The sequence below is a fragment of the Phaenicophaeus curvirostris genome, chromosome Z (genome assembly GCF_032191515.1).
Source record: "Phaenicophaeus curvirostris isolate KB17595 chromosome Z, BPBGC_Pcur_1.0, whole genome shotgun sequence".
NCBI lineage: Eukaryota > Metazoa > Chordata > Aves > Cuculiformes > Cuculidae > Phaenicophaeus > Phaenicophaeus curvirostris.
This window is the reverse complement of record NC_091431.1, coordinates 36211573-36224971: the sequence shown is the minus strand read 5'-3', so window position 1 is coordinate 36224971 and position 13399 is coordinate 36211573. Positions and strand designations below refer to the sequence as shown.

At 35.5% G+C, this 13399-nt stretch overlaps 1 protein-coding gene across 3 annotated transcripts in view; it reads left to right on the top strand.

The window, feature by feature from the left end:
* VPS13A (vacuolar protein sorting 13 homolog A) overlaps positions 1–10509 on the top strand; it is a 100289-nt gene extending 89780 nt beyond the window's left edge. For all 3 annotated transcript variants that reach the window (XM_069880796.1, XM_069880795.1, XM_069880797.1), the window contains 4 exons: positions 3028–3113; positions 3718–3841; positions 5361–5435; positions 7570–10509. In XM_069880796.1, coding sequence (XP_069736897.1) covers positions 3028–3113; positions 3718–3841; positions 5361–5435; positions 7570–7620 — 336 coding nt within the window. In that variant the 3' untranslated portion in view covers positions 7621–10509. The remainder of the gene's footprint in view (positions 1–3027; positions 3114–3717; positions 3842–5360; positions 5436–7569) is intronic.
* Positions 10510–13399: the final 2890 nt, after the last annotated feature.

The window sequence follows — 13399 nt, the reverse complement described above, 5'->3', positions numbered from 1 at the left end:
CTCCTAGGTCCCTTTCCACAGAGCTGCTTCCCAGCTGCATAGCTCCCAGCCTGAGCTGTGCTCATGGATTCTGTTTTTCCCCAGGACCTTACACTTGTCCTGGTTCGTTCTACAAAAGGTTGTTGTTAGCCCACTCTTTCAGCCTATCCCAGTCTCCCTACAGGCTGGCTCTCCTTTCCAGGGTGTCCACTTCCCACTCAGTTTGGTATCATCAGCAAGCTTCATCAGGGTACACTTCATCTCATCTTCCAGATCACTTACAGAGATTCCAGAGGAACCCCACTTGTAACTGATTGCCAGGTTGAAAATGAGCTGTTCACCACCAGCCTCCAGGTGCCCCTTGCCAGCCAGTTCCCCACTCACTGCACAGGCCACTTGTGTAGCCCATAATGCGTCAGTTTCTCTAGGAGGAGGCTATGGAAAACTCTATCAAAAGCCCTGGAGAAATCCAAGATGACAATGTCCACTACTTGCTTCGCATCAACCCAGCCAGTTATTGTCATATAAGGCGGTCAGGTTTGTCAGAAAATATTTGCTTGTGGTGAGTCTGTGCTGGCTTTTCCCTATCCCATGCTTCGTTTAACTTGCTGTAGCCCCCAGAGGATTCATTCTATAGATTTCTCAAGGTCTGAAGTAAGACTGATGGGCCCATAACTTCCTGGATGCTCCTTCAAGCCCTTCTTCTGAGTGAGGGTGACATTAGCCTTCTTGCAGTCTTCTGAGATGTCCTCCAATCTCCCTGACTTCTTGAATATTACAGAGAGCCGCCTAGTACATCTGCCTGTTCTCTTAACACCCTTGGGTGGGTATTGTTAGGGCCCATTGATTTGTAGAGGTGAAGCTCCTGGAGCAGTTTGCATACCAACACTTCCTTCACTGACAGTGGGTGTGGTTTTGTGCCAGCCTGGGTTTTTGTTCCCGCCCCCCATTCTTTAATGTATTTTAATAGTTGGCTGCGCATCTTTTTTTTCTTCATGTTTTCAGTGGTGCATTGAATTTGAAGTCCAGTACTGCTTTTGCTGAGAACTCCAGGGTTAAGTTCGATCCTTTCAGCTCAGGTTGACAAGTTTTCTGCTGTGAGCTGCAGAACAAGTTGAACAACATATTTATGCATATTTATGTATTGATGGATCAATTATATATTCTTTCATGTGTGATTTATATCAGGTGCTTTGGTAGAGCACCGTAACAATCTTGATATAAGAGTTACCGGCAGTAAATTGGTGTATGGTGTATATCCTAATGAATAGATGCAAGTCAAATGCTGAAAGGGATAAAGACTGTAAATGAAGAGTAGAAAAATTGGAAAATTTAGGCAGAAAATTTGGAAGTAATTACTGTTCAGTATTGGCATAGATTGTTACCTTTGCAAGTGGATCATGCACCATTTTCCTGTGATTTATTTCCCAATTAATGTCTGTTGTCTACAGAATGCAGATAACTTGAGTTTATGATCTTTGACACATAACTGACAATGAGTAGTTAGCTTAGCACATACCACATGTTAACAATACTTTTGTGTTGAGCAAATCACTTGTTTGTCTTAGTACAATGAAATACTTTTTGTGGAATTTGGTGGACATTGAAATAGCTTTTGTTTAGGATTGCAACCTGCATGACAGTTAAACACTGTAATTCCATAATGATTTTCATAATTCTCAATTCATTTTTGGTAAAGTAAGTAAATTACAGTGGGGTGACATGGCAGGGAGAGACTCAAATCAGAGGCATGGCAGCCCCTAAACAAAGCCTGAATAAGAAGTTTCTAAAAATAAAAATTTAATAATCTCAGGTTTTGAAGGCCTTAATTTCTCATTTCTTATGCCATTCTTCTTGCTGTTTGCATCCTGCCCCTTAGACTACCTCTTGGAGAAGTGAATTCAAGAAGTGACCTACCCAAGTAGGCCCATGATCAATATTTGTGATGATGAGGGTGAGAGAAATAATCTGAAGTTTCTGAGAGCTTCCAATAGTCTGAAATTTCTAAGAGCTTTCTGGAAAGCTATCTTTTTGGAACGTATTACTCAAATATTCTTGCATTTTAGTCAGTACATAATAAGCATCTATGAGGGAAGGTATCACTTAAAGAAATATCTTTGGACAAGTGGAGTTACCCACACAGCCAAATTTCAAGTTGTAGTATAGGCCTAATTAAGTTTTTTTGTTTTACAGTGGTGATGAATACTTATTACATGTTTTTTTTTTTCTAGTTTATCTGTATTGAGAACTAGCCTGCATGTTTTTAAATGACAGCCTGCATATGTTTGTACTTAATGGTTTATTGAATCATATTTGTTTACAGTGATTTGGTTTTGCTTCCGATTTCTAAGAGATGGGAAGTATGCAGTCATGTTGCTGTTCCCATCTAAGATGCAGCAATCTTAATCTGATCACTACTTTAATCACTTATTGCTGAGAAAGCCAGAAATGCAATGGTTGACAAGTCATGTTAAAGTTACAGAGCCTCTTTTTAAATATTATTCTGCTGTCATATTCTAAATATTTTAAATATTTTAAATTTATTAGCTATTACAGAATAGCCTGCTACAATATTCACAGCAATTGCAGGAAAATGAATGGTTGGACTCGATGATCCGGTGGGTCTCCTCCAACCTGGTTATTCTATGATTCTATGAAAAAATTAAGTAAGTTCATGGGAAACACAAGGATATGGAGAAGGGTTAAGCTTTATCTCAAGTGCTTTATTTAGTCCCACTGTATTCATGATAGTGGGCTCTAATGTGCACTTATGTATAGATTTATTACCAGATTTAATTGCTTCAAATTTTTGGAAGTGACTTGGCATAAATTGGAATATGAATCCTTATTTCTTTTGTTGTCTCAGGACTGTTTTGGTCACAAGAAATTTGGCCTGTACTAAAAATATGCAGGAAAGTGAGTCTTGAAACATGCTATATGCTCTGTTATAATTTATACTTCTCGGGGATAAATAGATTTTAAGCACTAAATTACTACATTAATTTGTACTAGTGTATTTGAAGTTATAAAACTTTTATCTCTTTTTAGAAAATTGAAAATGGAAGATTTGCAAAACTCAGATATATTGCGCATGCTATGGTCAACAGTACGGATATGTTAATGGTGACAAAAAGGTAAACTGTTTTCACTCTAAATAATAAGTACTTAAAACTATCATCAAAGTATGTGTGCCTTGGTAATTGTTGATCTGTAGCCATGCTTTGACATGCCTGTCATTTTGTATGTAGATAAAATAATGGGGAAGGCATGCCTAATAAGCTTGTTCAACAATGACATTGTTCAGCACAAGAATCTGTGATTTTGAGTGTCAGTAATTTGTGTGAAAGGAGAGAAAAGGAATGTTATATATCTCTTTAGGCTGAAGTCAATGGAACTGTGTAAATTAGTATGTTGAAGGAAAAAGGATAATTACAGGAACAGACTCTGTGTCTTAACAGTGGAGTATGAGGCATCCTTGCCCAGTAAAAAGTCTGTACAACTTCTTGTAGAAGTACAGCTAGAGGCAGCGTTACAGTTTCACTATAAAACATAGTACTTTACATAAAGTTAGAAGAAAGTGGAAAATTCACTCTTTTGGAAAGTATGCTATATGATTGTTGTTTGTTATTAGATGAGATCTCTTCTGGAACAATGAATGACTTCACTAGAGCTAAAGTAGTTTGATATATTTTAAGTATTATTACATTAAATTTAAAATTATTATTTTCTGTTGTCTAGTGGTGTGTTATTTGTGACAAAAGGGACATTTGGACAGCTGACGTGTGAGTGGCAATACACTTTTGATGAATTTACCAAAGAACCATTTATTGTTGATGGCAGAAGATTACGGATTGAAGCAAAGGTATGTTAATTTAATCATGTTTTTTGTTTTCTTTTTGTGTTAGTGTTTATAACATTCAACTTAATTCCTGTTTCTTGATCTTTCTTCTAGTTGAGGTGTACTCCCAGAAGGGAGTTGAAATTTGGTATTGACACACTCTTCAAATAACTAGCTTCTGGCTGTTCTAAGAAGAATGGTGACTTGGTGTTCACAGAAGAAGTTACTCCTTGAACCTTAGAAATTTGTTTTGTTTGAATATGCCAGTTTGTGATATATTCATAGTTTGAAAAATAGTGATATAACAAAACTCTTTCAGAAAATTGCAGAGTATTTTTACATGCTTCTGCACTGTGGGAATATGCCAATATGTGGAAATCTACCTTGTTGTGATCCAAAAGATAGAAATATATCAGAGCAATACATTTGCATGTGCTGTGCTTCAAGGATTTTTTTTCCCATTTGCTCGTAATCTTCAAAAGTGTAATAAGCTATTAATGTCTTCATAAAAACTGTGATGACATATGCTAATCCCTTTGAATGCAACTTGAAGAATGTTGCTCTCAGTTGCAATTTTTCTCAAAATTTTCTTTCCCTGGTATATAGCCAATGACATACAAAGATGACTCTTGGTGACAGAAAGTACTTAGAGAAGCAAAGTTCCTTCAAAAAAAAAATTCTTAAATTCTTGTTGTGATGGTCACCGAATTTATTTTCAGTCAATAAATTTAACCTGCCAGTGTTTTGGTTTGTTTCTGTTTTTTAACAAATTTCATATGTATAGTTACACATCTTGGTTGTCAGGTCAGTCTTGGCAGCTTACAAAGTCATTCAGTTTTACACTCAGATTATTTGTTTCTGTTGCAGCGAGCATGACAGGCAGAGCTATATATTGGTTTGGAATCCTCCAAACTGGATTTCTGACTGCAAGTGAACTTTTACAGGACAAAATTCTTAAGAGTTTCTGCCATTTTAGACAATACTGAATAACATAGCCATCTTTACCTCTATACAGCAGTCATTTCAGTCCATTCACATGTCTGCAGTATGCTCTTTATTGAAATCTGTGGTTGAAAACTGTATTTTGCAATGCACTGCTTATCTTTTATTTCTGAAGCCTAACTTGCTATTTTCACTGCCTAAGATCACTACTTGCAAGTTAGTATTGGTGGAATGTACACCCAAGTAATGACTTAGAGTGAAAACTTACAATCTTAAGGAAAATTGAATTTTATTACCCCGCCTACTCCATTATCTGCCTTCCATTCCTACACACTTTTATAGTCCGGCCTCCAGGAACAACGTGATAAGAAGGGAAGTCTGTTCTTAGTAGAGTGTTCCATTTCACTGTGTTTTCATGCAGAAAATTAAGTTTCTCAGGGTTTGTGCATGCAATTTTAACATACTCAGATTAGGATACTGGGTACACATTGCTGTCTGAACCGTATAGCTGCCTTAATGGTAAATAACATCTTAGTCATAACATTTGAAGAATCACTGCTTGTTTTTTGGTTTGTGTTTTATTTTATTTTTTTTGTTTTAGGAACGAGTTAAGTCTGTGTTCCATGCCAAAGAATTTGGAAAAATTATTAATTTTAAGAGTCCAGAGGATGCAAAGGTAATGTCAAAATATTGCTACAATTATGCTATGCTAAATTTGGTTTAAAAAGTGTAACAAATATTCTTGACCTGAAACTACTTTGTATCTAAACTTCAGTATTTGCACACAGCTGTTACACAGATGTAAATAGCAATGATCTATTCACTACTGAATGTGAAGAATCAATGGAATTCCAGGAACAAACTTTTCATTACATAAATCTTTGGAGTTATAACTGTCTTTCAGATGGCTGATTTAACACCACTGCTATCACAAAAATGAGCAAGAATGTGAATTATAATAGTATGTTTTAATAAAACAAAAAGTATTTGCAAATTACTCCCGGTTTAATTCTGGGAACCAGGGGAGTGGGAATGTCATTCCTCTGTTCCTCAATATACTCTTTTGATTGAAGAATGAAGAAAATCCCTAAAAGAAACACAAATAGTTTTTGCAGACAGTGCAAACAGTTCAGGTCTGATACCAGAACTATGAAGGCAGTCAGTTGCAAAAGTTCTGCCTTGCTTTTATTAGTGCAGCTAATTATTTTCCCAAACAATGAATTAGTTTTACGTATATAATACACCAGTGTGATGTGTTACCCTGGGACTACTCTTTGAAACAGCCTGCAAAAGTTGCATTATATCAACAGTTCAAGTTGGTTTTGTCATAATGAGGGTAGTTCCTAACCATAGCTGAGTGATACCATTTGACTCTCACCTCAGAAGCATTACAAATATTGTCAAGGTATTTAAGGGCCCTATGCAGAATATGACTTGTCTGTACACTTTGGAGGTACTGAGCTCCTCTTTTTTTTTCTTTCTGGCTGTGGTGGAGCAGAGGCAGCATTCGGGTCCAGTAGTCTGTGTGGGAAGGGAATCCCATCTACGGCCCAGCTAAATTGGGAACAATATCAGAAATCAAATTAGTGCCTGGTATTATGTATGTCATAAGTCTTAAGCAAGGAGAAGAAAGCTGAAAAGGTTGTGTGTCACTTTCAGACAGGCTTGGTGAGGAATGTGATTTTATCTTGGAGAGGGAATACTTAATGAATTCATTTAAAAATTGCCGTCGGGGCCATAGGGGGTATCCTACTGAAAGTCTTTGAGAGTCACTTCTGGGCTGTTTAGCCTATGCCTCACTTCTACAATTCTGACACTTGAGCTTGTGTACCTAGAGAGATGACATGGAGAGAAGTGTTTTAGGAACAGTGCAAATGAAACTTGCATCCTTCATGGTTAAAGGGGTGTAAGGTCATTTCAGTGACACTACTGAATGTTGTGTCAGTCTAGTGGACACTACAAGGTTGTTCCATCTGTGAGAAGTGCTGTATTCTGATGTTTTCAGTAATTTTTTGAATGGCCAACTCTTCCTTCAAACCTTCATCATCCTGCTGAACAGAAGGTGTGGTTTCCTTGAGGGTGGAGATCTTGCCATGTGGTGGAAGGGATACTAAAAATCTGTAACACACAACATGATCTGGTAACAGAATCTGATTTGTAATAATCTTTCCTCTTCCTTGAAAGGATTACACAAAGCATTACACAGCTTTCTTATGGCAAATCTATCGTATAACTTTTATCTCCTGTCCTAGGTTTCCATGTCACTGTCTCTTTCCCCATGCTTTTTTTTTTTTTTTTTAAAGGCTCCTGGGAAACTAATTTCTTTGTGTTCAGTAAATGCAAATTTGAAAATCCCAAAAAGAAACTCAATACAGTTAAAGAAAGCTTCTTTCCAAATAACTGTATTTCTGCAACCTAGTCTTGTCCTGCCTTCTGTTATCCTTACTTCTCTGTTGTCATGTGTGATTTGTCTAGTTGTAGACTACTGCAGAGCATTAATAATTATGTGGGTGAAATCATGATGTAATTTATTTTTTAAAAATATCATTCATTCAAATACAGACCAGGAGACTGAAATATCAACTTAGTAAGTTTAATTAGTTATGGTACTCAATGTCAGATACTGGTACAAGAACTCCTCCACTTTCTTGTGTGAAAACTGGACTTCTATAATCTACAGCAGAATTTTGAGCACTGTGTTAAAACTCAGGAAGAGAGCAGGTATTGAAGTGTCTGGCCAACCCAATCTTAATTTTCAGCTGCTTTGTATTGGTTTTACTGAGTAAATGCTTTTCCTTTTTCTCACACAGTGGATTCTTTCTAAACTGGAAGAAGTGAGGGAGACTCAGCCAAAATTGTAATGAATGAAGATGCACGAAAATACAGAGAACACTGAACAGCTACCTTTTAATTCCTGTTTAACAAGCAAAACTCTTTGAATATCATCAACAAAGGAAGAATCGGGAGGGAAGGATGATTTATGAAATTGTTTACTGCAGTTGCAACAGTCTATTGGCTATATCACAAAAATAGGTGACCTTAAGTTACAAAAATCTAGTGATAAAAAAAAATCTGCCAAGTTTTGGCTTGTTTGGTTTGGTTTTTTAAACATAAAAATTCCAGATTTCATTTTTTATAAATACAGTGCAAAATTAATTTGTTTTAGCATGACATTTGACATTGAAATTGAACTCTAATAATTCTTACGATACTATTAAGAGCAAATACTTCAGCTTTTATTTGATTCTGAAAATCACTACTTATTTTCTGTCTTAGTTTTCATATGACTTGAGGCTGTGCTGAAATTAAAACTTCTTTATCAAAGGAAATGTTAACTTAATATTCACTAGTCTTATAACTCAGATTTTAAGAAGGAGGGCACTGACCGGACAAGTCTAGTTTAGGTGATCACAGGAGTGGCTGCTTGCTTAATAATAATGCTTTCCTTTTGTAAATGAGTGGACCAGGTCACAATGAATTTACAATACAGTATCACTTCTAGTATAAACTTTTTTATATTCTACTCAAGGAAATGTTGCAGCACCTCTGTCAATACTCACAGAAAATATAAGTTTACAAAAATGTATAATGGGAATAATTAATATATCTGCACTAAAAATATTTAAGTCTGTTATTTTAAATAAAAGTTACTGATAGTCTTGCAGCTCAAGGAGTTTATGGGGTTATAAATGCACTGTTGCATACCAAAAATAAATGCCTTGGATTACACAGTATTGTGTGCTAAACAAGTGACTAATAAAGTCAAATTTCTATTAAATAATATATATAATATTTCACAGTTGCTTTTGTGAACTTTTCTTACCTAATGAAATGTTTTTGTTTCATATCCAGACAGCAAAACTCTAATAGGGAGAGCCTGAATGTGTGGAATTCTCTGTATTTCTTAGATACAGTACAAATAGTATTATTGAATAACCGTTGGCTGGAGGTGATATAAGTAGTACAGGAGACAGTATACTATTACATGAAGGTTTCCATAAATTCCCATTTCAAAGTCTTCAGAATATCTGGTACATACAGTAAGTACCTACTGCCAAAACATTCTTTCTGAACAATTGTTTGAAACATTTATAGCTACATGGTTTAAGCTACAGGATTGCTGATGGTGCTTGAAATATCCTAACTGTTGCATTACTGTAATATCTAAAATTACTAGCATGCTAACATACGATTGCGGTTCTTTAATTTACTCTAAGTCTTGTTTTTGGTGTTGAGTAACCATTTAGCAGATTACAAAATATATGCAGTTCTGTAATTTTTCCCAGAAATTGTAAATTGAGTCAAAAGATTGTAAGAGAACTCCAAACTATGGCAATGACTGTGTTACTCCACTTGTTTGTACACCAAGCACGTACCAAGAGTATTAACTCAGGTTATAATCATACCAAACTATGCTAATAGAATACTTTGCCTTAGATAAGTAGTGTTATTAGTTGCACTGAGTAGCATTCTGTACTTGGAATTTCTTTTTTTTCATTGTTCGCTTTTCATCTTAGGCATGATAGTTCAAGTAATAGCCTTATAATGATCTTGATTCTTGATTAATGTGTTGTCTCCTCCTCTCTCTCTGTCCCCAGTATTTCCTAAGTATCTACTGCAACATTCACTTCTTCTAACTGTTGCATGTGCTTCATACGTTATGATTAATGTAGCTTTTCAATATACCCTATTCTAAATACTTTTTCTTCACAGAGCCTCTATATCAGTTATTGTTATCTCTTTTGTTTCTACATTTTCTTACATGTCTTTTACTAGCAAACTCATAGTTTGAGTGATTCTCAACTCCCAGCTGGCTCTTCAGTAATATTTCAACAATTTAACCATTAATGTTGATTTATTTTAAATGTGTGTGTCTGTGCTTAAACTCTTTTTTTGAGGAAATGTAACAATTGCCTCAAAAATTGCATTTTTCCTATAGAGTACAAAATATTTTGATCTTCCATGCTAACTAAAAGCCTTAACACAAGATCTAAGACACTGGAAGTGCTCAAAAGTCAACATGGTAGCTTTCCCTCACCTCCCTCCTTGTCTCCACAACATGATTTTCTGTAGTTCCCTTTTTCTAGTCAGTAAATTGTATCTTTTTCCTTTGTTTTTTCCTAATACTTTCCCCATAAAGTTATGAATTGTGTCTGTCAGGAAATGGCACAATTATATTCTCTGTTTTAGCTACACATCAGGCTGGAGCAAGGAGAAAGGTATTCAGACTTCTGCCATTGTGTGGTTTTATGGCTTAGTCTAAGTTGTTTGAGATATCTGCTCTGCTGTGCCTCGTTTCTTATTTCAATATGCATATTTTTTTCAACAAGAAGGCAGAATAGATTATTTTTTATTAAAAATGTGTATGCTATTAGACAAGGGGATCTCAGTGAAAACAAAAATGTAGGCATTTAGGTCTGCCCTCTGTGGTGTTGAAAAGTATACCATGGCCTTTACTGAAGAACAGTTTATCCTCTAGACGAATGTTACCTAAACTCAATACCTTTGGGAAATGTCATTTGGGTTCTCAGTAGCAGTTCATTAAGAGTTAGAATTACCTCTAAGGAACTGATAATAAACCAAACATAAAATCAAACATGCTAGACACATTGCTGAAACATTTCTAAGTGTCTTTGTTTAGCTGCATGGCTTTGAATGGCATGGCTTTCTTGGTTTCTACACTCCTCTACACCCTTTCACCCCCAGACTTGTTCATCACCTTGAATAAAGTGAAACTGAATTTTATTGGATTCGAATGTGATTATTACTTGTTTTCTTTATGTACTGCTTTAATTAACAGGTAAAACAGGTACTGCTATTACTGAATGCCATAAGTAATTACATAGGTAGAAATTGATAAAATAAGTAAAATCCCATCTCTGAGATCACAAGGTCAAGTTTCTGATGCAACTGTCTCAGTGAAAGCAAAATACAGACTTTACTCTTTACCTGTGGTTTATTAAAAGGACAGGTTTTTAGTAACTGGATTTATATTTGTAAGCTCCTCTTAAAATAGATCTTTTGCTGCATTAAAAAAACCAGATTCTTATGAAATCCTCTTTTTCTCCCAAAAAAGTTCTGTACATAAACCATTAGCTGTTTATTATCTTTAGTCCTTTGCAAAATACACTCACATTTCCAAACAGATCACTTCAAGGATCCTTGTTGCTTCTGCATTATTTTTAGCCACGTATCTGCAAATAACAAATACCACACGCCAGTCAAGAAAAGATTAGTATTACTGTGCAATGGTAATTAATATTTAACACTTAGTTCAAATTCAAGAATATGCTCTATAAACCCTAAGTTTCCTAATTAGTCTGCTGATGTAAAACAGTTTAAATAAATACATAACATACCTTAATATGATGGTAAGTCTTTTGGCTTGTTTGCAAGTATTTAATGATACAAAATGCTTTTGAATTATTTTTTGAGCAACAATGGTTAGTTTAGGACAGCAAATCTGAGGACTTGCCATGATGTCAGTACTTCTGAGGGTGGGTAGTATGACATTTTCAGGGATATATGCACAGACATGCTGTTATGTTCCATGCTTTCTCTCACTCCTCCTTGGCTGCTTCTGTTTCAGCAAGTGGCAGTATAGCCTGTACCTTATCCCAGGGTGTACTGCACTGTTCCCTCAGTATTTATTACTGCTATTCTCTAGTGTGGGCACAACATACAGGTCACTGTACTTCCCTAACAAAAAAAACCATTAAAGCAGTGTAAGAAGAGAATTCTACTGCTTGTTCCAACACTTAAGAAAGAACAAATTAATTAAATGTTACAGGCTGTTTTCTCCTTAGCAACCAAAAGCAGCCGTGGACATGCTTTACTTCTTTGTACTGCTGGACAACAGGGAACTCTGCCGTTTAATATGTGAAATGGTAAACATTTTTTGGTGGGCAGTGGAAGGTCAGGATGTGCTTTTCACAGGATTGAATTACGAGAGCTGTTAACCTGGCTGAATATAGAGGCGCAGTATGCAAGCTGAAAAATCAGTGTAACATGTTTATTTTTCTATACTGCATAAAAATTGCTATTTCATGCTGACCGTAAAAACTATGTCTATAATTTCTTCTTGGAAAAATGGAATTTTCATGTATTAAAATGCAGGAGAACCTCAGCACATCTTTTGGGCTGAATTACTGCTAATAACAGGCTGTTCTACTAAAACACTCTCGAGATTCCTCTAAGGTCTTTATTATTTTGTCTAAGAATTTTTGACCCAGTGAAGAATTCTCTGGGCAGAGAGTGGAGGAAATGGGAAATTGGCTGGAAATCTTCTAGAGGACAGGCTTTTTTATAATCCATGCAAAACTACCTGGGAAGCTCAAAGACATGAAAATGCAAAGTACAAAAACCAGCTTATGTTAGTGACTCAGAAGAATGTAAGGCTTAGATTATCACAGTCACCTGCAGATGATCTCTTGAGTTCATGTGGCAGTGAATGCTGAGAACGTTTGATAAATGCCACGCAATTTGAGAAATGCTTTTCCCCTTCAGAAAATAGTAAATTCCATGGCCTGCCTACAAGATTTTAATCTGTCATTCCTTAACTGTGACAGGTTTTTGATTGTTGCACGACACTTGAACAAAAAGGCAGTGATGTGCAAGAGTCATCTATTAATGTTTTCTAATGATTTATAGAATATTAATGGATTTGGCCTAGCAAGAGTACTAAGAAGTTTCTAAACAGTGTAATAGTTTTACCCTAGTCTTTAACTACATTGTTTAGAACAAGAATATAAAAATGTCTGCTACCCTAAAATAGCCCTAACTTGTCATTTTTAAGGCATCATAGCTTGAAACTTATAAGCTTCATTGTAATTGCTAAATAAAGGAAAAAAAGAAAAAACCTTAAGAAAATAGCACCTGGACAGCAATGTAGTTATGTGCATTCTCTATTCCTGCAGCTGTCAAAAATTAACTTGCAAACAAAACTCATACAAGAAATAAGAATACAAAATTTTAAATGTATACCTTAAGTAGTAACCTTTGAAACTCATTATTTAAAGGTTTTTTATTCCATTTTCTTTTCCTTCAGTAAGTATAAATTCATTTTTGGTATTGAAAAGACACCTTTTTTTAATACTAATATATGCTGTGCAATGACTAAGCCATATTTGTGGCTGCAACCATGTTTTTACTTTAAACCAGGTTGAGCTTCCTCAGGTTTAATTGTAGAATCCTGTCCTTGATGGCAGCAAAGATGAAATGAGTATTTTCTGTGTCTGTGGCAGAAGTGAAGTGGGAATAGGTTACTTCCCCTTTGTCTGGATTCTGATCCTGGTACAGCTTCAAAATGAAATCTCTGGTAGCTTGAATATCTTGCTTAGATCCTAGTCAAAAGCAAAATCAGTGGTTTTGAACAGTTAAAAGCTGTGGGTCAAGGAAGAAACATACAGACTGTACCTTAACAGGCTAATTTCATAGTTAGATGTCAAATTACCATAAAAGCATAGTCCCTTTCCCACATTATCTCATTCATATGTTAGTGGAGCAAAAGTTGTTATAACACTCCTTTTAAAAGTTGTGGAGTGTGTTCTTTTCAATGGTAAACTTTTTCAGTCAAAGTGATTTTTTAATAAAAGTCTACACAACTGCAATTACCCAGCATATGTTTATAGTTTCCTATAT